Source organism: Thalassophryne amazonica, chromosome 9 (assembly GCF_902500255.1).
Source record: "Thalassophryne amazonica chromosome 9, fThaAma1.1, whole genome shotgun sequence".
In the NCBI taxonomy this organism is placed as follows: Eukaryota; Metazoa; Chordata; class Actinopteri; order Batrachoidiformes; family Batrachoididae; genus Thalassophryne; species Thalassophryne amazonica.
Genome location: NC_047111.1, coordinates 65,328,020 through 65,353,813, shown reverse-complemented (window position 1 = coordinate 65,353,813; position 25,794 = coordinate 65,328,020). Strand labels below are relative to the sequence as shown.

Below are 25,794 nucleotides of genomic sequence, written 5' to 3'. Positions count from 1 at the left end.
CCGCCAGGTTGTTAACACAATAACTCAAATCTAATAAATGCAATCATCTTGTAACTCAGCAGATTAAAACGGTATATTATACAAATAATGAATGTTTATGAGTTCAATGGTACAACTATGTCATGAGGTGAAAGATGAAATGTACCATTCAACGAGAGAGAGAGAAAAAAGAAACTTCCTGTAGTTCCCCAGTCCAGTGGGGGGGGGAATCACATCAGACATTTGTCCAGCTTTTCATCCTAACAGCTCTTCATGCCTCCAGATGACTTACAGTGTAATGGATTTGTTTTTTGTTAGAGAAATTAGAAGTGTCAATTAGCTCCTTCAAATCGTCGTCCACCAGCAAAACAAACTGCTATGTTTAGCTAAATGCCTCCCCCCCGGTAGTGTGAGCATGCATGGTGGTCAGGGCATGCAATAACACATTTCATATAGCACCAAAATTGCATGCGAAAAAAAAGAACTATTGCACAGTCAAAGAAATACAATGGCAAATGGTATGAATAATCCATGTCACGTGACATACAACCCACCAATCAAATGACAAGTGTCCACTAAGCTGTTATATTAAAATAAGATACAGTGAGGAAAATAAGTATTTGAACATCCTGCGGTTTTGCAAGTTCTCCCACTTAGAAATCATGGAGGGGTCTGAAATTTTCATCTTACTTTCACTGCTATAGGCTAATGACTAAACAATATATACTATATAAGACAGACTATAGCAGTCTGCCTCTCAGTAGGAGGGGTCTGGTTAGGTTTAAAACTCCAGCTTTTGTTGGCTTCTGTTTTATTCTTCTCTACAAGAGTCAGACAGAAGACAGACTTCCAGAGCAAGAATTTTAGCTGAGGAAGCTTCTGCGATTTGAAGCGAAACGTCCTCGCATCAAGCAACCCAGTCCAGTCGAAGATTCAAGCTTCTCTACTATGGAAACCACCTGGACAACTGAGAGCCTACACACACGTTGTGAAAGACATAAAAAAAAAAGGTCCAGAAATCACAATGTATGATTTTTTTAATAATTTACTTGTATGCTACTGCTGCAAATAAGTATTTGAACACCTGTGAAAATCAATGTTAATATTTGGTACAGTAGCCTTTGTTTGCAATTACAGAGGTCAAACATTTCCTGTAGTTTTTCACCAGGTTTTCACACACTGCAGCAGGGATTTTGGTCCACTCCTCCATACAGATCTTCTCTAGATCTTTCAGGTTTGGAGTTTCAGCTCCCTCCAAAGATTTTCTATTGAGTTCAGGTCTGGAGACTGGCCAGGCCACTCCAGGACCTTGAAATGCTTCTTACGGAGCCCCTCCTTAGTTGCCCTGGCTGTGTGTTTGGGGTCATTGTCATGCTGGAAGACCCAGCCATTACCCATCTTCAATGCTCTTACTGAGGGAAGGAGGTTGTTTGCCAAAATCTCACAATACATGACCTCATCCATCCTCCCTTCAATACGGTGCAGTCATGCTGTCTCCTTTGCACCCCCAGAGTATGATGTTTCCACCCCCATGCTTCACGGTTGGGATGGTTTTCTTGGGGTTGTTCTTATCCTCTAAACATGGTAAGTGGAGTTGATTCCAAAAAGCTCTATTCTGGTCTCATCTGACCACATGACCTTCTCCCATGCCTCCTCTGGATCATCCAGATGGTCACTGGTGAACTTCAAATGGGCCTGGAAATGTGCTGGCTTGAGCAGTGGGACCTTGCTGCCCTGCAGGATTTTAAACCATGACAGCATCATGTGTTACTAATGTAATCTTTGTGACTGTGGTTCCAGCTCTCTTCAGGTCATTGACCAGGTCCTAAGTGGGAGAACTTGCAAAACCGCAGGGTGTTCAAATACTTATTTTCCTCACTGTATATCATAGACATGCCCGCAACCTGCTGAATACTGCCCCATGGGCTTGTTGCTGGGAATAATCTTATCACATGTATGATAAAAATTAGGAGCAGGTGTGGTTAAAGTTACATGTACTGTAGCTTGAAATAAACTTGTCAGTTCCTATGACTGCCAAAGCCTAGGCCTGCTGGTTGTACCATTTTGGGATAAATAATAAATAATAATTGTAATTATAATAATTATAATTAAAATAATAATTAATAAAACAAATAGATGTGTATTACTCAAGAACTGAACTGTGCTTTATCATGGAAACAAATAAAGTAACTAATCATACACCCCAATGAGTGAAACGGTTGTGACACTCCACCAGCACAACAAATAAGAATTAAGTATTAATGAGAATAAGTAGGCAATCATTTGTTGTGTTCAGCACAGCTGTTTGTCCACTATGAATGATGGAATTCCAGCTGTAATGCATTAGATTATCTGAATTTTACCACAGCGCAGAATGCTAAAACCATTTTGCTTCACATTTCCAATTGTGCATACTAAATAACAAAATGAACAGACTGTAGAATTCTCCTCCACAAAAACATAAAAATGTGTCTATTCATGACCACCAAGTGTTGTCTTGTAAAGCAGCATAGTATCTCAAGTCATGAGATAACGCTTACAGCTAAAAATGGTACTTACTTTCTTCTTGGGGTGGCTGACATCCAGTTTCATGGAGGCACACTTATTCAGGGTATTTAGACGTCTGTAGCACAGATATACACAAAGAGCCAAACATATTAGAGCTGTGAGACACTGTTCTCCTCCTTCCCCTTTATTCCTTCCTCCCTTTCTCTAGCATCACTCCCCGAGACTGATGCTATCCTGAAAGAATACCTCTCCCCTAAACACAGCTGATCCCTCTGCTAGCCTATCCTGTCTCACACCTCCTCTCTTGCACCACAGTGCTGGGGGAAACCCAAATAAGCTTGTCTCCACACCTTTCTGTCCCATCAAGTACCTCCCCCCATGACACCTTGGGGGTGATGGTGTCTGTGGTGTCTTTTTAAATGGATTCATTAAAAACATGTTTTCTGGCTCATGATCAATGCCATTTTAAATCATTCAGCCTTTCTTTGTTCATTCGTGCAAACTGCCACACAATGAAATCCAGGACAGCGTCGTAAGAATTCTCACACCCTTCGTTTGTGCAGGATGGTACAATGCAAATAATTTCTCCTGTGGTTGCTGTGGGTCTAGATATAAACGTCATTTTTACTACACCATTAAAGCTACAGTGTGTAGGATTTAGAGGCATTTATTAGCATGAATGGAATATAGCATTCATAACCATTTGGTCATTATGTCAACTGCAACAATGAATCAATGAGGATTCATTATCTTAGAATGAGCCCTTCATACCTACATTGGAGAGGGCCCCCTCATGGAGGCCACCATGTTGTACCATCTTGTTAATAAAGTAGCCTTAAGGAAACATACTTACTCTGCCTTTCACATTTTGCAGTACAGCCATAAAACTGAAGCAAAAGAGAGGAATCAGTGGTTGCTCCACCAGACACTGTGTCTACTGGTTGCTAGTCCATGCAAACAAGCTTGAGAACAAACACTGTGACTAACGATGGCATAATGCAATCTAAAACTCACCACTGGATGACAATGAATGCTACACACTCTAGCTTTAAGTTCTGTGCTTTCATGTCAGCCCAAGTAAATAATAGAAAACTAAGCAAATATCTCCTCCTGTGTACGACCCGCTACACTACAGGCTGCTGCATGTGGATTTTTGGGACTAGTCTTATCTTGATTTGTTGTTAGTTTATTCCAATCACAAAAAACATTTCTGCGTGACATCACGATAAGTTGTAAGATAGATGTTAACTTGTGTCGTTATTTTGTGAAGTTTACCTCTTATACATGTGGACATAAATACTTTGAATTGCTGACTCGATACTCAAATACAGCAAGGGCTCATTGCATAAGGGGTCAGAGGTCAAAACAGGACTTTTCTGTCATTTTCAAGAAAAATGATGATTTGGATCAAATAGAAACTGGGGTCTCTGAATTACGAAAAGTATCAAGGTGTGCAAACAGACTTAAATCACACACAGAGCCATCTGGTTGTGCACGCACCCCCCCTCTCCTTCCTTATTACCTTTCATGCCTTGTTTTGCCCCCTGAGGGTCTGTGCTCTGACTATGGCAGAGGGGAGGGAAGGTGACCAGATCAAAGCTGGAGTATCAGAGGGTGATACAGGGATGATGAGTTCATTGAGGGTCGGGGTCGGATGTCTAAATGATAAGCACTGGGCCACTGGGACAGTTCGGGGTACTCGGAAAAAAAAAAGCGTCCATGATTTTGTCTTACCGACATAAAGGCTCTACCAGGTCCCGGTCCAAGAAGTCGTGGTCCCTCTTCACAGCGGAAATATCAATCGGGAACAGAGAGTCTGTACCAGAAAGAATGAGAGAGAAAATATTTTGAGTTAATGATCAGCAGCAGACAGGACACGGGCAGTTAACTGTTAATGGAGTCTGTTAAGTACTGCAGTATCTCTGATCTGCATCTGACATATTAGTACACATGTACACATTATCTCAAGCCCAAGATGACTAGGATTCTTCTACATAGTGCCAAGTGTCCTGAAACCAAAATACAGGCATCCATAACCCAAAATTTAAAAGGAAATTTGGCAATTTTCATCTTGGGATCTATTTTTAGATGTCTTAAGGTTCATCATTTTGCTTGGGACAAAAATAAAATTAATTGGTGCAATATTGTTTTAGAATGTGAATAACGTCACATCCTAACCTGATAATTAATGTAATGTCACAGAACAAGCTCAAAGCACCCTCACTAAACAGGTGAAAATGGCATTAGAAGTGTAAAGTCAACCAATTACACAATTAGCTGCTTACCTTAGCCTAGCCATCCTCCCCCAGCAACGCTCTCTACTGAGGCATTACAAGTTGACTGCAGATGAGGGGCTAGGTATTAAGGTGTACTCACACCAGGCCTGAATGCCTTGTACCATGCTTGAGAATGAGTGCCCCCCTCTCCTGCTCGCCTGCCCTTACATTGCACTACACATCCTGTGCCTGTTTCCATGATCAGGAAGTGACTTTTGTTTTAACAAAGAGCACTTTCCCACATGGGTTGCCAGGTCTCTGCAACAAAACCAACCAAATAGCCAAAAAGGCCTAACTCAAAACAACTCAATACCAGACTTTTTTAAGGCAGATTTTTCTTTTTCTTTTTTTTTTTTTTAGGTAGCAGAACAATATGCAATACTTCAAATGTAGCTCAGTTACACAGGAAAACTGTGTACCTGGCAAAATGGCTCCCACAACACAGTAATGCATCACTGATGTGGATTATTTTGAGATGTTTCAGGCCTTGATGGTCTTGTAAACACCTAGTGTGATTTATTGTGCAATAAGGTATTAATCAATCAATCGTGCCATAAGCCTGGCAAGATTTTAATGAGGCAGCAAATGAAGAGGAAGTATTTTGCGGTTTTGCTCACATAGTCATCAGTAAGGTAAAAAAAAACCAGACCTGTTTTTAACCCAAATGTTCTTGAAGAAATTGAAAACTGTGCTATCTAAGTAGTAACAATAATGTAACGCTCACGTCAATGATGTGATGTCCAAAATTCATGCTCTGGCACTATAAGCGATCAATCTACATATGTGTATCGCACTAAATGTACTGTGTCCCAGACCACCTCTGCAAGTGGACCTGGGTACAGTGACCCGCACCATGCACTGGGCAGGGTATGGAGTACTCACACTAATACAGTATTTCTCAAGCTTTTTCAGATGAAGAACCACTTAACCAATAAGAAAAAAAATCTTGCAGACCACTAAACCACTGAAAGTATCCAAAAACAACAACGTATTACTATCTGTTAGACTTTGAAATCATTTTTAAACAGTTTGAGAAACATTTTTTAAGCTACAATATGATATTTTTAAAATGAGATATTTTATCAATATATTCACTGATGATTAGGGGTCCTTCACGGACCACTCTTTGAGAAAGACTGCACTAGTCAAACAAACTGAACTTTGCGGTCAAGCGTGCTTGGGCACAGCAGTGTGAGTACGCCCTTACAGAATGAGCCTTCACCAGAGGTCGACTAACAGGGCCTCAGGCCAGGTTGTGAAATCTCAGCATTCTCCTTTAATGAAGCGCCATGTGTGCTTCTGAACTCAAACAGTTCATTTCCTGTTTAAGCAATCATTGTGTGAATGTCTGGAAGTTTTTCAGAAAGGTGGGAAGATGAGGAGGAAGGAAACAATGAAGTAAGCAATGAAGGATGCAAGCAAAAATATTAAAGAAAAAAATAAAAAATCATGTCTGACACAAAGAAAAGTGTCGGTTGGTTGAGAAAAACAGAGGAGAAAAGGTGGATGAAGAGAAGCTGTGAGAGTCCCAGTAGGGATACCACGGCCTTTCCATGACCCCCTCCCTCCGGACAGGAACTGATGCCTGGAAATAGACCCAGAAGACAACTGAGATGTAGTAATGACACGAAGACAGCAACAGAGATGATGGAAAAAGTGAGTGAGAGTCACATAGAGGAACAATAGCAGAGGGTTAGACAGGAAACTGAGCAAATCAAGCGTTCAGAGAAATTCATAGTCTGGCCCCACGCCGCCTCGCCGTACACAGGAGCAGCCATGGAACATTATTATTGAGTTGTCACAAAATAACAACAATAAAAATAATAAAAATCACAATACAAAGAAGTGTGTAAGTCAGTAAATACTCATTTATAACCAGACTTGTATACGTCATAATCGCACAGATAAGATTTCCTGGTCACTACAAATCAGTGTCAACTTTGGCAGCATATTTTTGGTTTAGTTTTAACTGATTAAACAGATTTTAGGTCAACGAAATGATATTTAGCCAAGTAAACGGAACAAAAATTAAAACTATTCAGAAGACTGAATTATGTCCTCAAACTAAACTAAAACATGGTAACAAATGAACAATGTTACAAACCACAATACACAAGATGTGTATCACAGACATGAATGTGTAAAGATAACAATAATGTGAGTTTTATCACTAGTAACTGGAAGCCACTAGAAATGGAAACTGCTGTATCACACCACCAAACTTCATGTGATATTTAATGAAAATTCACATGAAGGATGATCTCAAGTGTTTATGAATCAGCAGAGAGATCACCATGTACTCATTTGTATGCGACTTCATCGTGACGCCACGTGGAGATCAGCAGGTGGAATTATGTTTACTGGTTCATATGCACTTGAATTCTTTCTTCCAGCTCCTACATATTAAACAAATATGTAGGACTGCCTTTTTGCATTTACGCAATATCTCTAAAATCAGAAAGGTCTTGTCTCAGAGTGATGCTGAAAAACTAATTCATGCATTTGTTTCCTCTAGGCTGGACTATTGTAATTCATTATTATCAGGTTGTCCTAAAAGTTCCCTAAAAAGCCTTCAGTTGGTTCAGAATGCTGCAGCTAGAGTACTGACGGGGACTAGCAGGAGAGAGCATATCTCACCCGTGTTGGCCTCCCTTCATTGGCTTCCTGTTAATGCTAGAATAGAATTAAAATTCTTCTTCTTACTTATAAGGTTTTGAATAATCAGGTCCCATCTTATCTTAGGGACCTCATAGTACCATATTACCCCATTAGAGCGCTTCGCTCTCAGACTGCGGGCTTACTTGTAGTTCCTAGGGTTTGTAAGAGTAGAATGGGAGGCAGAGCCTTCAGCTTTCAGGCTCCTCTCCTGTGGAACCAGCTCCCAATTCAGATCAGGGAGACAGATACCCTCTCTACTTTTAAGATTAGGCTTAAAACTTTCCTTTTCGCTAAGGCTTATAGTTAGGGCTGGATCGGGTGACCCTGGACCATCCCTTGGTTATGTTGCTTTAGACGTAGACTGTGTTTCATAATTATTGTATGGCCTTGCCTTGCAATGTGGAGCGCCTTGGGGCAACTGTTTGTTGTGATTTGGCGCTATACAAGAAAAAAGTTGAGTTGAGCTCTCATAGTTAGGAAGATATTGTGAATAATTTCATTTTCACACACACACACACACACACACACACACACACACACACACACACACACACACACACACACACACACACACACACACACACACACACACACACACACACACCACACACACACACACAAAGTGAATCCAGTGGTCTTGCGTAACCTTCTGGGGGTTGCACTAAAGGCTCAAAATCCCTAATCAACCAATTCATGAGCATGTGTTTCGCCTCCTGAAGCTCTGTGAGAAGCTAAAGGTAAAAAACTGCTTTTCACAACATTTTCCTGAAATGTGACCCTCATTTTAGAGTTAATAAAAAAAAAAAGAACTCATTGAAGACGTTCTGTTGGATGCTCTAAGTTTTAAGGGGCCTCTACCTCAGTTATCCACTCGTCCACTAACCACTGGGATACACTCCAACCCCACGTGACACTAAATTGGAATAACAAGTTTACAAAAATAGATGGATGGCTGCTCCATAGTCTGTAGATGCTGTAGCTACCACAGCATGTTCCTACCCCTAAAATGATCAAACTCAATTAGAACCCAAGGATCCGCTTACACCTGGCGTTATAATCTGTCCCATATCAAGTTTGTGTCTAAATACTCGTATGGTATCAAATGTATCGCCGGTGACCATGTTGAAATCCACTGGGATGTGATCGCTTTGTCCAACTCTTTGACTCATAGAAACCTAATGAAAAATTTAAAAACCAACAACACAAGACAGTACGAATGTTCCAACTGCTGTGCGCTGCTCTGTTGCCTTTTTTAAACAGGTCTTTGGCAGCTGAATGCTGAAGCTAAAAGCAGAGAATAATGGTGATTTGGACCAGCTGTGGTCGTGCAGACACTGGCCAGAGGAAAATCTGTATGCAGGAACACACATATGCAGCATCATTTTCTTTGCAGAAGGCGGTTGTCAGTGTCATCCAGACAGAGAATATACCTGTGTTCAGCAAATACAGGTGGAGTAGAGGCCAGGTCTGGGAGTACCACACAGTTGAACCACCTTGGGTTCTGGATGGCAACTACTCAGGCAGCAATATTTGAAAGTAACCATCTATCTGCCTCAGCCAGGGTGAAAGCTGGGTGTCCCATTGACCAACTGAGCTGCTGGGGTTCCCAACACTGAGACAGCTGCGTGCTGCATCATGCACAAAGCAAGAATGTCACACTAGCCAAGATGTTGCCACCTTAGGCTACTGAAGAGGGGTTTGTGGTTGAAAAAAGAATGTAGAGCAAGAAGAAAGACTTGTAGTTAAAAAGAGGTTGACAGCGACCCACACAGTTGTTACAACCCCAATTCCAGTGAAGTTGGGGACTTTGTGTGAAATGTAAATTGTATGCTCCCGTGTGTGTATTGAGCGCCTTGTATGCAGGGCAGCACCCTGACATCAGGGTGATGTGAGGCATTATTTGTAAAGCACTTTGAGCATCTGATGCAGATGGAAAAGCGCTATATAAATGTAGTCCATTAACCATTTAAATAAAAACAGAATACAATGATTTGCAATCCTCTTCAAACTATATTTAATTGAACACACCACAAAAGGCAAGATATTTAATGTTCAAAACTGATAAACCTTATTGTTTTTGTGTAAATATTTACCTCATTTTGAAATGGATTCCTGCAACACGTTTCAAAGTTGGGACAGTGGTATGTTTACCACTGTGTTACATCACCTTTCCTTCTAACAACACTCAATAAGCGTTTGGGAACTGAGGACACAAATTGTTGAAGTCGTAGTAGGTGGAATTCTTTCCCATTCTTGCTTGATGAACGACTTCAGTTGTTCAACAGTCCGGGGTCCATTGTCATATTTTGTGCTCCATAATGCGCTACACATTTTCAATGGGCGACAGGTCTGGACTGCAGGCAACCCAGTCTAGTACCCACACTCTTACCATGAAGCCACACTGTTGTAACATGCAGAATGTGGCTTGGCATTGTCTCGCTGAAATAAGCAGGGATGTCCCTGAAAAAAATGTTGCTTGGATGGCAGCATGTGTTGCGCCAAAACATGGATGTAGCTTTCAGCATTGATGGTGCCATCACAGATGTGTAAGTTGCCCATGCCATGGGCACTAACACACTTTTGACTTTTGAACTTTGCGTTGGTAACAATCCGGATGGTCTTTTCCCTCTTTTGTCCGGAGGACACAACGTCCATAATTTCCAAAAACAATCTGAAATGTGGTCTCATCAGACCACAGCACACTTTTCCACTTTGCGTCTGTCCATTTCAAATGAGCACAGGCCCAGAGAAGGCAGCGGTGTTTATGGATGTTGTTGATGTATGGCTTTCGCTTTGCATGGTAGAGTTTTAACTTGCACTTATAGATGTAGCGATGAACTGTGTTAACTGACAATGGTTTTCTGAAGTGTTCCTGAGCCCACGCAGTAAGATCCTTTACACAATGATCGGAATCGATCAATGAAAGGGATCAAAGGTCACAGGCATTCAATGTTGGTTTTCAGCCTTGCCGCTTACGTGTAGAAGTTCTCCAGATTCTTGGAATCTTCTGATTATATTATGGACTTTAGATGATGGAATCCCTAAATTCCTTGCAATTGAACACTGAGAAACATTGTTCTTAAACTGCTGCATTATGATTTCACGCAGTTGTGCAAAAAGTGGTGATCCTTGCCCCATCTTTGCTTGTGAACAGCTGAGGCCTTTTGGGGATGCTCCTTTTATACCCAATCATGACACTCACCTGTTTCCAATTAACCTGTTCACCTGTGGAATGTTCCAAACAGGTGTTCTTTGAGCATTCATCAACTTTTCCCCTGTCCCAGCTTTTTTGAAATGTGTTGCAGGCATCTATTTCAAAATGAGCAAATATTTGCACAAAAACAAAAAAAGTCCTTCAGTTTGAACATTAAATATCTTGTCTTTGTGGTGTATTCAACTGAATATAGGTTGAAGAGGCTTGCAAAGCATTGTATTCTGTTTTTATTTATATCTCACACTGTCCCAGCTTCATTGGAAATGGGGTTGTATATGTGGATCGTAAATTCATTTACATTTAAGCTGCTGTTCAATGTGGTCACAGTGGCTCCCTGCGCATCTCCAGAGGTGGTTTGACTGATCAGATCACAATCCATTCACAATGCATTTTGCATTAGACTCCGCGTCATGCATTCAAACCGTATAATGCAGCTTCTCATTGTTTAATCCGCTTATACCATGGTCCCACACAGTGAGCCAACACACATTTATTTAAGTTAACTGAACTTGATAAAAATGCGTAAGTATTTGGGACTATTTTATGCCAGTCTCAAGATATTTTCATCCTGGCAACTGTTCTCTTCTTTCCCGTCTTCAATATTGTCCAGTTCGTCCGATGTTAAATCTTATGCCGTTGCTTTTGCTGTCTTTCCGTTTGCTCTCCTCCTCTTCCCATTCCTCAAACGTTTTTATTTGGCCAAAAATATAAAAATTCACTTGGAAATCCATGTTTAATCGCGTTTCTGTCATTCACCTGTCAAAACACAGCTGATCTGCGCCAACTGATTTGTGCGTTGCTATGGTGATGACCAGAGCGGAGTGATATTACACTGACTTAACTCGCCGAACTACGTGTGCGTATACATGAAAATAATGCACGCCAGTTAGACATGGAATTCTCACTGACCATGGTGTGTATGTATATATATATAATATAATATATATATAGCCCATTTCAGCTGCGGCCGTATTGTTGCTACCTTGTCAAGAGAACGGCACCTGCTGATTCAAACCTAAATCAATTGTAAACACGGTGGAGTTTGAGCTGTTTTCAGACAATTTTTTTCTAGTGTGGAGTTTTTTTTTTTTTTTTTTTTTTTTTTTTTTTTTTTTTTAAGTCCAGTCTGAAGGTGTTTCTGTTGGGGGACACAGCATTTCTAGTTTTAAGCTTTATTTAGATGACAAACTTTGGAGGAAAACCTTCAGTCTGACAACAGCGACGATACTGGCAGAGTTCAGAACACAGAATGGTGAGTACAAATAAATAAATAAATAGATAAATAAATAATGCAGGCAATTTTGGCATGGGTGGAGGTGATAAACTGTTTTGTTTTTGCCAGCTCTTTGGTCCTAATCACCTGATTAAAAAAATAGTTTTACTATCTGTGACATCAGAAAAAGTGTTTTTTTCTTTTTAAACAAGTTCAAATCTGAAAAATGACAAGGGATTGAAAATAGCTATTTTTATAATAATATTGTTTCCTTCTAGAATACATTTAATGTACTGTACGCTAGTAGCATAACACATTATTAAATATTAAAACCATTCACACAAGAAGTAAATAATACAGTCTTACCTGTCCATTTCAGTGAGATCATCTTGAAACTTATCCACCTTTACAAAATGACATCTGAAAATAATTTAATTCCTCCCTTCTTGGCTGAAGAAAAGTCCATTTTCACACGAGAGTTTGATGCCAGCAGCGCCGGCTGTAATCCATTATTGCGGCTGATGGATAACGCGCCGCATGTCTGTTGTTAACGAGCCGCTTTGCGCTGCAAGAAAGACTCGCAGTGCCTCATGCTCATAAACATCTCAGCCTGCACGCGACGACATTATCCCATGATCCAGAAAACAATAAAATAATCTGAAAAAACTCAGTTTTGTCTCAGTGTTGAGTGGAGAAGCCACGGACACCGTGTTTACGCGCTCATGAATTTAAGCGTTCCACCTGCCATTCTGCTGGGAAAATGAACCGTTTTACACCAAAAACATGGGGCAGCTCCAACCCAAACCACTCGGTGGCAATGGGCTGTCAGCAGCAAAAATATCAATGAATGAATAATAACTATTTATAAGGGTCCTTACCAGGAATCAAAGCACTAAAAAAATACTCCATTAACAAAATAATTAATGTTAGTAAATTGCAACAATGCATGAAAACTAAAGAGCTGAGAAAAAAAAAATTGGATTCAAGTTTATTGTGTTGTTTCCAATGCTATGGGCCAATCATCTGCATCCATCTGATGATTTCTTTTTTCCAAACTAAGTAAAATATCAATATATCAATATTTTATCATTGCACAGTTATTCATCCATCTTACTTATTTAACAGTCCTTATGTACACCACAAGCCGAGGGCTTCCTGTGTAAATCCACTGCTCATTTCTCCATGTTTCTGTGGACCAGCAATTTGTGTCCATTTTATGATTTCTTTTGTCCAAATTCATAACATCCACCATATCTTGTCTAACGCATATTTATTCATCTTGCTTCTTTTGGAATTTAACAGTCCTTATAACAGCACAGGCTGTGGTGTGCATATGTGCGACACAGTTCCTATCTGTTGTTAAACTGCTATGGCACAAGGCATTTTTGACAGGTGCAACTTTTACGCCAGAAAATACAGTGCTCATCCGAAAGGATTGAACTGCATACCCTGGTAGTGGTAATCATGTGTGTGTGGAATCAGGAGAGAACGTATGAATATTAACTAGTGCAGGTTTGTGGAACATGAACTAAAACATTACTAAAGATTTTGCTGCAGGGAGACGAAGTGTACCAATAGACAAAGTTTCAGAAGACAGTGCGAGTTGTGGACAACACATCGACTGAGCTATACTAATTTTACACTGAGCATCACAACATGCTCTCTCTCTTTGTTGAGAAACAGCTTGTCCACTTTGTTAAATATAGAGCAAATGATCACACATGAAAAAGATATATTTTCTCTGTGTCTATTAAAGGTGACACTTGTTTCTCCCTTTACCACGACTGCAGGCTGTAACACTGTCACTGTGGAATATTCAGGCAGGTTATCAGAGAATATTGTATTTGTAAGACCTTGTAGCTTCTTATTGGCTGCCTTGCAGCTCTGTAAATGAATTGATGTCTTCTTCATAGGCAATCATTTGCTCATTCTCCACTTATCTGCCAAAGTCTCTCTCTCTCTCTGTCTCAAATTAATGCATGAATATCCATGAAGCATGTAGTATACTGACTATGTAAACAACCAAAGTGTAAGCAAGCAAGTGTTGTTGTAAATCCTAAATCCTCACCTGAAAGAGCCGCTGACCCTCAGTGATCATATGTGCCAGACCCTGGGTGGCAGCCAGGTTCTCGTTGAGGTCTTTTTGATCTGGCCGGCCTGTGCTGTACTTCCTCTGGATTGCCCTTGAGGAACAGAACATACAAACATCAGCGCAATAAATAATCATACAGACGACCAGAAAGATTCTCCCCTTGAGACAAAACTAAAGAAATATAGCGTAGTATAGTATAGTTCAGCATGGTACATGATGATACAAAGACAGCACCTGTTGAACACTAAAAACTAAAATTACTGTAAAAATCTTGTCAGACATGACCCAACTGTTTTATAAATTGCAGAGAAAAAAAAAAAAAAATTCTGTAGTTTCACCCTAAAAATAAATCAGTCTTAAAGGTTCACAGCTTTGTTATTTACTAGCGTGCTGCCCGTGGGGATCCACGGGCTCTACATTGGGTCATGTTTATAAAATAGGTAGCTGACATTTTCAAGAGTGGTAATAAATGAATGAGTTGGAATGGCGTGTGAGTCCAGAATGCGTTTAAAACCTTAGACCTCAACAATTTTTAGAAGAACTCAACCCTTTAATTCCTGTTAATTGTGTAATTTTGTAATGTTAATTTATTTTCTTAATGGATTTATAAATTGTTTAGGTTGTTCTTATCATACACACTATTATTATTTATTTTATCTTCTATTTTGTCATTAGATTTTTAAAAAGGACCACAATGGAAATAAGTGTTTTCACGTTCTTGTGTCATTCATGCATTTTTAACGTATTTACAATTATATTGTATTTACATTGAACTTACTCAATAAAATCAGTTTCAGTGAGGGAGTTTTCCCAAGGAATTAATAAAGTTCTGTCCAATCTAATCTAATCATCACTCCCTTACGCTTTTAATATAAAGATGATTTACTGCACCCTGCTGGAATGGCGTGAGTCCAGAAAGTAGTTAGTAATGTTAGCTATATCCGTAGCTTCTCCAAAAATATTAGTCCTATCAACGTTCCGTTTTGGCGGCGTTCAATCTTGACCCAAAAACATAAGCATACCAAACGGCAAATGTCAGCTCTCCCCAGTTTCTTAGTGATCGAAGTTACATGCACAGACAGACAGACATTCTGCCGCAAAAAGGCGCTTTTATTTTTACAGACAGAGACAGTGGTGGAAGACATAAAATTCACCAAATTTTCACTCATGGTAATGGCAAATGACACGTAACTGAACTAACTAAACCAATTGAACTACAAAAAAAACAATAAATCAATAACACTAACAACACTGTTAAACTACCATGAACCACAATAACTCCAAAACCTTTAACTCCCATGGTGCATTGCAGCACAATTGTTTATTGCTTAGCTAAAATTGCGAATTTGTCCCAAAATTTTTGTCCTATCAACTTTCATTTTTTATGTTTTCACAGCATTCATCCTTGACCCAAAATACATAAGCATGCCAAACAGCAAATGTCAGCTCTCCCCAGTTTCTGTGTGATCAAAGCCAAACACCGCGCACACACACGGAGGCCACTTGGCTATTATAATATAGATAACTAATTATGTAATTTTTTAACAGCTTTAATGCCCACATTCAGGCAAATCTTCCCATAACCATCATTACTTAAATTCAGAAGATACTTTATTCTTGAAAATAAACTGGTCCATAGCCATTTCCCACCTAAACGTTAACAAGCATGGTTGGATTTGAAACCAATGGGCTGTTACTAGTGTAACCACTGTAAGCACTACACCAGTGATATACATTTTTTGACTTTGTATCCCAGAAATAGTTCATTATAAATCATTTTTGTAACCTACAGGCTAGAATGTCCCAGGTGCAAAGTCTTTTATATCGGAAGAACAAAAAGGAGGTTATAGAACAGGTTAGGTGAATGTGAGGGATCATTGTAAAGCATTTTGAGCTTCTGATTCATATGGGAAAGAGTGATATAAATGCGGTCCATTTACCATTTATATTAAATATTAACTACCTGATAGCTTGCTACTATCTGGAATTCCACAAGAGCAACCCAGTTAGATTACAAGCCTTTGGCATTGATGACATCCCTTCTTCCATATGAAAAGGTGTTAGACAAAGGAAATTAAACCAGCTCCTATACACCCAGGCCTAAATGCGGATTTAGATTTTATTGCTTTTTGGAATCATTCATTTCCTTTTTGTAAAGCTCGTTTTGCAAACATTGTTGGTGTTTTAATTCCTATTGTTTTTATGAGTATTGTGGGTCAAAATGGTGCCATCTGCTTGAATTCTTGATTCCTTGTATGTCTACATCTCCCCCAGGACACAGTCCCTGTCTACTCAAGTGTAAAAATTCCTGCACTAAGGGTGTGTTTGCCTTCTCAGAGATTTCAGCTGTCAGTTTCCACTGTGATGAACATAGTGAGGAAAAGGAAGACCACAGGCACAGTACTAGTTAAGGTACGAAGTGGAAGGCCAAAAAAATCTCAGATAAGCTGAAGTGAAGGATGTGAGAACAGTCGTAGTCAACCCACAGACCTGCTCCAAAGACCTACAACATGATCTTGTTGCAGAGAGCGTCTCTGTGCATCGTTCAACTATACAGCGCACTTTGCACAAAGAGATACTGTACGATGCTGTAATGCAGAGGAAGCTTTTTCTGCGTACACACCACAAAGAGTCGCTTGAGGTATGAGGTTCCATCATGCTGTGTGGTTGTGTGGCCAGTGCAGGTACTGGGAATGTTGTTAAAGTTGAGGGTCACATGGATTACAGTCAATATCAGCAAATTCTTGAAAACAATGTTCATGAATCAGTGACAAAGTTGATGTTACACCAGGGCTGAATCTTTCAACAAGACAAGGACCTTAAACTCTGCTCAAAATCTACTAAGGCATTCATGCAGAAGAACAAGTACAACGATCTGGAATGGCCATCTCAGTCCCCAGACCTGAATATTATTGAAAATCTGTGATGTGATTTTAAGTGGGTTGTCCATGCTCGGAAACCAACAAACCTGAGATGTTTTGTAAAGAAGAATGGTCCAAAATACCTTCAACCAGAATCCAGACTCTCACTGGAAGCTATAGGAAGCATTTAGAGGCTGTTATTTCTGCAAATGGAGGATCTACTAAATATTGATGTATTTTTTCTGTTGGGGTGCCCAAATTCATGCACCTGCCTAATTTTTTTAAAGAATTATTGCACACTTTATGTAAATTCTATAAACTTCATTTCACTTCTCAAATATTACTGTTTGTCTGCTATATGATATTTAACCGAAATTGCTGATCCAGACAACCAATGATTTAAAAAGGAAAATCATGGAAATCAGGGGTGCCCAAACTTTTACATACAACTGTATTTGATGTAGGCATGCATCAGAGTTTGTGTTTACTTACTAACATGACCATGCCGTGACAATAAAGGCATATTGATATGTTAAAGAGAGTGCCTCAGAATTCTCTCATTTTGTTGTAAGACACACAGAAAGAGGGTTGGCTGAGGGATTGGATGTGCACCTTGGTGACAGCACCTCACTCTTCAGTAAGCTGAGATGGAACAGCGATGGTCCCAAACAAACAGCCAGGTTCATTGGGGTCATTTGGTTCTCTTCCACCAATGAAGTGACATCCCGCAGGAAGTACAGTAATGCCTGCAGAACCTCACGGTGTTCACTTGGCATCAACAAGATGGCAGCTCTGATGGCCTGCAACCGCTGCTCCTTTGGGACATCTGCAGAACAAAAGGAAAACATGAAGCTCAATAGATCAACCGAAGAGCTTATTCTTCTTTATTGTTGGCATTTGAAACACCAAGATTTGGACATACTTTTTTATATGCATATTTTTGAATTTCAAATCAAGTTTATAATTATACATATCTGTGTTAAGGAAACTGTGACTGTAGATTTGAACTATGGCTGAGCAATATTGGCCATCAAGAGTGAGCAAAATTAAATGATTTTTTTTTCTGTAAAGTATGAAACAGTTGTTAGTCATTGATAGGCATCGATTGTGATGGTTGTTCTGGTTTGTGTATTTAATTATTCCACAATGGATAATAATAAGTTATATATGGTTAAATCAACTGCAAACTGTCCATGTTTATGTGGCACCTAAATACAAGAAGCAATTGAGGAACCAAAATTTCTCAAGAATGTGTGAAGTTTTGACTCCGTCTAGGACCTAGTCAAGACATTTATACACATCATTTAGGAGAGGATAACAACTGTTCTAGACTAATAAGACCCCAATAAACAGCTTGGGATATGTGCCAAAATCTCTATCTGGGACGAACAGCCCAAAAATGACCACGCCCTTTTTTGTCCAGAGTGTTACTTCAAATATAGTTGTATTTTCTAAACTGCAGCAGCTATAGATTTTCCAAGGTATTCAAAATGTTCAGAATGACCAGTACATGTTTGGGAGGGTCACAGAAAAGTGTCAAATTTATATTTTGATATTTGAAGAGGAAATGGCTAAAATAAGTGGGTCATCTATTACTGTACATCGAAAGAAAACAAACATTTGCCAAACATTTTATTTTCAGTCATACTATTCATGGAATATTGATTTAAAGTAAAAACAAAAAAATACAAGACAAAACTTGTTTTTTTAGCAGACATCAGTATCTAGATATCTTAAATGTTTTAAAGATTATTAGGGAAATTTCCCAACAGCCAATAGCCCAAAAGTTACTAAATATCTGCGCTTCCAGGATGCACCGCGGTGCCAGCAGAACTGCGGCGTTTCAAAGCTATGTAAACAATGGCTAGCGAGGATGTAGTTGGCATGAATTCAGCGAGTTCATTAGCGATTATGATGATGACACATTCTCCCAAGTTGAGAGGGTTAAATAGACTGCATTTATATAGCGCTTTTCCATCCGCATCGGACGCTCAAAGCGCTTATGCAGAAGAGGTGTAGTACCTGTTGAACTTCTACTGTGCCCCGATGGTCTTGTTGTCCATACTTCACGAGGTGTACTTACATTGTGCCCTAAACCGGAACTCTGCTGAAACCGACCTCTCATGTAAGTCATGGACCACGAGATTCACAAATTCAAAACCGCGAATAACCCTTCTAAACATGTAGTGGTCATTCTGAACATATTGAGTACCTTGGAAAGTCTGTAGCTGCTGCAGTTTACAAAATGCAGCTGTATTTGAAGTAACGGGCGTGGTCATTTTCGGTTTGTTTGTCCAGGAGAGCTTTTGGCACATATCCAAAGTTGTTCATTGGGGTCATATTAGTCATATCAGAGTTATACTCTCCTAAATGATGTCAATACAAGTACATGTCTAAACTCGGTTATAGACTATCATAGGGTGCAATGTTGAGAAATGTTGGTTTCTCAGAAGGCAACAGATGGAGAATCACACTGTACTTTTTGTAGATCAGGCTCAAAACTTCTCAGTCACCCCTCACAGATCCTTGATATGTCACATGACATTCATTATTTGTCCCACTGTATGATTGATGCCACTATCGTGTTTTTCTCCCATATGTTTCGCTCTATTCCTCGCTCTATTAACTTTTCCTAAAAATGCTTCCATGAGCAATGAAACTAAATCTAGCTGCTGCAGTGTTTGTGGGGAGATCTTTATGTCCTGTTGAAGTGCCTTTCCATTGGATTCAGGAAAGCAGACGTGTGTGTCAACACATACTCGAGGCCTCCACGGTGAATCTGTTAGAGACCCACGTGAGGATTTCACGCAACTTTGTGATGCCTCACTGCTATTATACAAATAATGAATGTTTGAGTTCAATGGTACAAATATTTCATGAGGTGAAAGCTGGAACATACAATTCAATGAGGCAAAGCCAAGTTTAATGGTATGTTCCAGTTTTCACCTAATTAAATATTCGTTCCATTGAAAGAATGTAAAACATTCATTATTTGTTTTATATAACGGCTAAAATAGATCCTTGTCATTTGATTTTATTCATTTATAAACAACAGAAAGGGACTTACATTTTGGTGTTCCACTGCTGCAAATTGTGACATGCTTCCCCCCCAAAAAAAAAGAAAAAAAAAAAAAAGACTTCATGTAGTTCATCAATCCAGCGAAAAATCACATCAGCTTTTCAGCTTTACAAACTCCGCCATGTTTGTTTTAAAGCTAAGTGCCATCCTGCTTGTGTGAGCGCACGCACACACTCTTACACAAGTGGGATGGTGCTTGTGCGCGCGTGTACTTCCAAAAAAAAAAAAACTGTACTTCCCCAGTGCAGTGAAAAAATCCCATCAGAAATTAGCCATGTTTTCATTCTAACTTCCTCCTAACAGCTTGAACTTCATGCCTCCAGACGGCTTACAGTGCAGCGGATTTGTTTTGTGTATATGTGCGCATGTGCGCATTGTGTGTGTCCCACGTGTGTTTTGTGTGTGTGTGTGTGTGGTGTGTGGTGTGTGTGTGTGGTGTGTGTGTGTGTGTGTGTGTGCGCGTAGAGTGCAATGGTACCAAAGGCATGGAACAAAATTGAACTGTAAATGCAATGCAACAGAAATGGGACGAATAATCCATGTCACATGACATACAAAGCACCAATCAAATGACAAGGGTCCACTCAGCTGTTACATAAAGAGTGTTTTTCCGTGACTGGTGTTCGTAAGTGATATCCCAGCCAAGTACTAATCAGGACCTATTCTGCTTAAAGGATGCAAATACAGCTGTAATATGGACAAATGTCCCAATTCCAGTCAGAACTGTAGCAGCTGGGTTGTGAATCATCTGATGACATTTTATACCAGAAAGTAACTCATTGCAGTAGTCACATCTGGAGGACACAAAGGCATGAATTATTGTTTGAGCATCTATCAGAGACGATAGGCCTAATCATTGCAATGTTATGGAGGTGGAAATGGGAGGTCTTAACCACTTTTTTTAATATGCAGGTCAAAGGACAATGATTGGTCAAAAAAAAAAAAAAATCAGACCAACTTTTTTAAGTCAATCACTAGCCCCATGTCACTACGTAAATTTATCATGGAGACATCTCTGTCTAACTAGACCAACAACAATCATCATCTCATGTAAGTTCACAAGTAGAAAATTCCAAGACATCCTTCGAGGCTCCAGTTTTGCAACTTTATCAACAACTTGGTATGTACATCTGCATTTCATTAGCATTACAGTGAAAGTCAATCCCATTGCGATGTGTAATCTGACCAAGAGGTGCAACATATAGAGAAATGAGTGGACAATTCAATCTGTGCCTGGTGCACACCCTCAGTGGGACTTACATGGTAAATGTGAAGGAAGGTTTCTCCCAGCTTGCTGGTTAGCAGTGGCTCAGGTAGGTCTCTGAAGAACTGTTTGACCATATCAGCCACGTCGTAAGCCGACTGATCCTCATAGCTCACATAATCAGGTGTCAATTCACACTGCTGCCTCAAAGCCTGAATCCGAGATTTAACCCCCGATTTACGAAACAATCCCACCTGAGAAAAGCAATAGGGGTAAATATGGCGAGAAAAGCACTTTTTTGACACTGGTTATATTTCATAGCGCTACAGTACAAGTAAATGTTGCTCTTCTTTGGCGTAAATATGTCTAAAATTATGTGATTTTGAAATATCAGTGTGCTGTCTGCTCTAACCTGGTCCAGACAGTGCGTTCTGAGATGGCTGAGGGCCTGCTGTAAACACAGAGGGAGTGGAAAACCGCAACGCTGAACATGGACGATAAGGGGAACACCAAACACACTCCTCTCTTTGTAGTCGGGTACCTTCATGCGCTTCATAAACTTTGGCACAGACCTGTAAGCGATGCAGAGAAAAAAAGCATTGTGTGAGGGCAATACTGGATAGTGATTTCTTCAATATTTGTCTCTTCATTTAAAAATTAATGCACAAACACAGTGCTTATCAATAGCAGGGCTATGAGTTAGCATTTGAATTTGGGCAAGGAGAGTGCTGGTTTTTCATGGAAGTATGTACTCTAACGAGTGCCACTCCAATAGGTTTCTCTGGCTATTGCAGGTGTTTACTGTTCATGCAATCCTGCTGTTTTGTGATACAGTCACATCAAATATGTTAAAGGAGTACTATACTACTATAATACCTTTTTTCTACTGTATTTTCAGGACTATAATCATTTATTTGGATCACTCTGGATAAGAAGGTTGGAGTAATGTACCATTAAGCTGGATGATAACTGCTGTAAAACAGGAAGATCTGAATCAGGAGGACATACCAGGTATGTTCTCAACGAAAGACCATACTCTAGAATAAAGAGAGGGAAGAACCTAACTTTCATATGACTTGGCAATCCACTTGTTTGGATTGTGTGGGACACCCAGAACAGCAATGAAGAGGACAGCTGGGCTAAGGTAAGGCTAACTATAATGTTTTATAAATGTGTCAGAGTTTCAAAGATTTAATTACATTTACTGAGGTAATCATGCACACATTTAGTATTGTTGAAGTCCTTTCAAGGAATACATAAAATTATTGTTGGTGCTTGCTGTGGATAAATAAGACATAAAATACCGTAGATGAGTACATTTCCCTTTGTAGTCTAGACTCAGTGACAATATCAATTACTGCAAATGTCTTGTAAAAACTGGAATGCTAGCAATTTCAGTAATACATAATGCAAACACATCACATACAAAAGTAAATGATTTGTAGTAAGTTATTCAATAGCATTTGTAATATCACTGGTCCTACAATCATGATGGTGGACACCATGATTATAGTTCTTACAACATCAAATGAGTTAAATTGAAACATTTTTTTCACCTAGGTTTCCCCGCAAAACAAATCAATAAATAAAACTCCAACCTGTCCACACATTCAAATACCGCTAGTTTTTTTTTTTTTTTTTTTTGGAACCAATAATTTCTGACTTCACAACATGTAATGAACACCACCTGTGAAGATATCCATGGTTTATGCTAACCACGGCTGAAGCTAGCTGATGCTAACTTTAGTGGTTGCTGCCCATGCTTAGTGGTTGATGGTAGGCAATTGGTCAATTAATATGACCATTTATGCTAATGCTAACCAACAACTCATCAGTTATTGCTAATTACAGATCATTTCTGGAAAACTTTACCCCTCACTGAGCTGGTCTGTGGGGCACATGCCTACATTGTCTGTGTGAGAGAGATGGAGGGTGACTGCTGTCCAAAGTGAGCAGCAGTTCATTTTTATTTAAAGCAACAGACATAGTAACCAGTTTTTTATACATCTGAAAGACAGGTTGCTTCAAATTCATCACCATATATACACATAACACTGTCTGTGAAATGTTTTGAGCTTCAAAAATTCATTATGTGTTCTGATGACTCTTGGTGAACTGTATTGCATGAGCTTGTTAGCAAGCAGTATAATAAGGCCTATTTTAAATAAATGCATTGTAGCACAGTAAAAACAGAAAAACCAAAAACAACAATACACAAAAGCTGTCACTGTAATTAGGTAAATGCACATGACTGCTTTTGAAGATCTTTCACAATTGTTTCACATGCATTTCTACGACAGAATGCAGACCTACCATGTCCACCCATGTTTATTAGACATGGAGTATTTCTCCATGATGGCGGTGAGACGAAGCAAAGAGAACTTCTGCAGGAGGCTGAGCTGGCCTGCTGATTGGCTACTTATCTGCAGTGAACACGGGTTGGTTTAGAGGATCCAACATCCTGAAACTAGGCCATCGTAGACTAAGATGTAGTGAAAGAAAAAGCAGGAGATAATATAAAGACAAGGTAAAAGTTTAAACAGGTCAAGTTGAACATCTGAACAGATCCTTACCGTGGTCTCGTCAATGATGCTCCAACCCCAGAGTCCCGTCTCTCCCGATTGGTGCCTGTGGAGTCTGTGTCATTCAAAGACATCCCATCTCTCTCTCCTTCGCTGGGGGTTGTCCTGCCCTCTCCTTCCTCCCCATCCCCTGCGTCGCCTTCAGGCAGCACGTTGCGGCTCCAATGGTCCACTATCTGCTGCAAGCCACTGACATGCTGGACGATGTCATCTAGATGAGGGAACAGGCTGTCCTCTTTCTCAAGATCTAAAAGATCTCCTGTGCTGGCATACAGGTGGGACCCCGGCACATTGTCATATACACTCACCCTGCTGCCTTTTGGAAATCCAGAACTGGCCAGCTTAGACAGAGGTTTAGCAGACCAGGGCTGGCTCAAGCCACTGTTTGGGGGAGAGGTTTGAGCCTGTGTTTGAGGACAATTGATTCTGTGACCAGAGGATGGAGCCAAGCTCTCTATAGAAAGAGCTTTGGGAAAAGTGCCTGGCTTATGGTCTTTGGGGATGTGAATAAGGAGATTTTCATAGGAGTGAAATTGGTTTCTGCCAAGCTGGCTTGGTCCTTCAGTCCTCTTACCCTGAGAAGGCAACTCCATGTCCTCTAGATACATAATGCTTCGCTTGCTAGCAGCGCGAGGTTTTGCGCTCATGTTTCTTCACAATGGACACTGTGGTCTCAGAGGGGCTCACACTCTCCACAGGTTCGTCTTGAGAATCTTTGCCATGGAAGACAGAGGATGGATCACCATCGGTTTGGTAGCTTTGTTCTAACTGGCTAATGGGAGTGCACTGAAGTATCTGTAGTGCATGAGGTTCCTCCCCCTGTAACATCGGTCCACTGATGACCAGTGGTGGCCTGCGATTTGAGCTTTTCCTCCTTGTTGAGGGCCCCCAAGTTGCGCATTATTTCCATTCGACGCAAAAATTCTTTGGCTTTACTCCGCCCTCCTCTGCTTTTAATTGGCAAGGAGTTGTAGTGTGGAAGTTCTCGTGGTGCTTGGTAGGAAGCAGATAGTGATGCCATAGATATGGAGTCAGGCATGGCGGAGGTAGAGTCCTCGCTGTGGAGTGAGGAGGTTTCTGTGATTTCCTGCTCACTCAGATCTGTCAAGACGCTCTCACTGCTCACTGTGCTGTGCAGACCCTCCCCCTGACCCGTCGGGCTGCTTTCACTGGTACATCCAATAGGAAATCTTGTAGGCGAGACCATCGTCGGCTGCTCCACTCAAAGGTCCACCTTTTACTGATAGCCAATGGATCATCTTCATCAGAGTCATCACCCTATGGACCATAGAAGAGACATTAAGGAGAGTACCCATGAAATACTCAGTCAAGAAAGCAAAACCAATATGAACATCTCCAGGGGCAGATCCAGGGCTGCACGGGCTCCCCCCAAATGCACCCCTTTACAGAATCCTGGATCTACCCCTGCATCTCAGCCTGATGTTCACCATTCACTTTGGCACAAGCCTGCATGATAGTTATAGAAGTAATACAGTTGCTATTTTTTTTTTCTTTTTTAGAATAAGCAACTACATACTGTTTATAACCAAACCAATTTGTTTACTACCGCCCCATGGCCTGCTATGTTGGAGGGAAACCATATGCTTAGACTGGCTAATAACCTATACTCTTCTGTATCAGCGATCTGTTAATGAAATACAGCGACTAGACATCATGTTTAATGGAGTCAAAGGTCAACACTGAACTTTAGGGAATAGTCTCGGTGGTTAGTGAGATCCGAGCAGTGGGCAAATTTCGTTATTTGTAACAGTCATGGTGGTACACTTTAGTATACCACCAAATAATTTGACACCAAAATTAAGACCAACACAGATATGACTTAATGGTCACAGAAGTACACATGCATATATTGTGCATTATGCATAATTTATTTTTTCATAATTTTATCTTTTGATTTTACCCTACAGTTATTTTTGTTTTTTAATTACTTCGGTCATGCAATTCAACAATGGCTTTGAATTAGCTTACTTATTCTGGTCAATGTTATCTGGTTAAATCTACATTTAAAAAACACAACTCATTAACATGAAATTGCTGGAATACGAAACATGAACCTCAAATTCCACAAAAAGCACACGTTTGTCTTAACATATGTGGCATATACCCT

The 25,794-nt window shown here is 40.1% G+C and overlaps 1 protein-coding gene across 1 annotated transcript in view; it reads right to left on the bottom strand.

Moving 5' to 3' along the window:
• The window catches only part of stard13a (StAR-related lipid transfer (START) domain containing 13a), a 104,184-nt gene that overhangs the window by 22,377 nt on the left and 56,013 nt on the right, over positions 1-25,794 (bottom strand). The window contains 12 exon segments of the mRNA XM_034179078.1: positions 2,539-2,602; positions 4,222-4,343; positions 13,917-14,031; positions 17,414-17,627; positions 21,125-21,338; positions 21,497-21,656; positions 23,398-23,517; positions 23,519-23,566; positions 23,658-24,308; positions 24,310-24,560; positions 24,562-24,842; positions 24,845-24,944. Coding sequence (XP_034034969.1) covers positions 2,539-2,602; positions 4,222-4,343; positions 13,917-14,031; positions 17,414-17,627; positions 21,125-21,338; positions 21,497-21,656; positions 23,398-23,517; positions 23,519-23,566; positions 23,658-24,308; positions 24,310-24,560; positions 24,562-24,842; positions 24,845-24,944 — 2,340 coding nt within the window.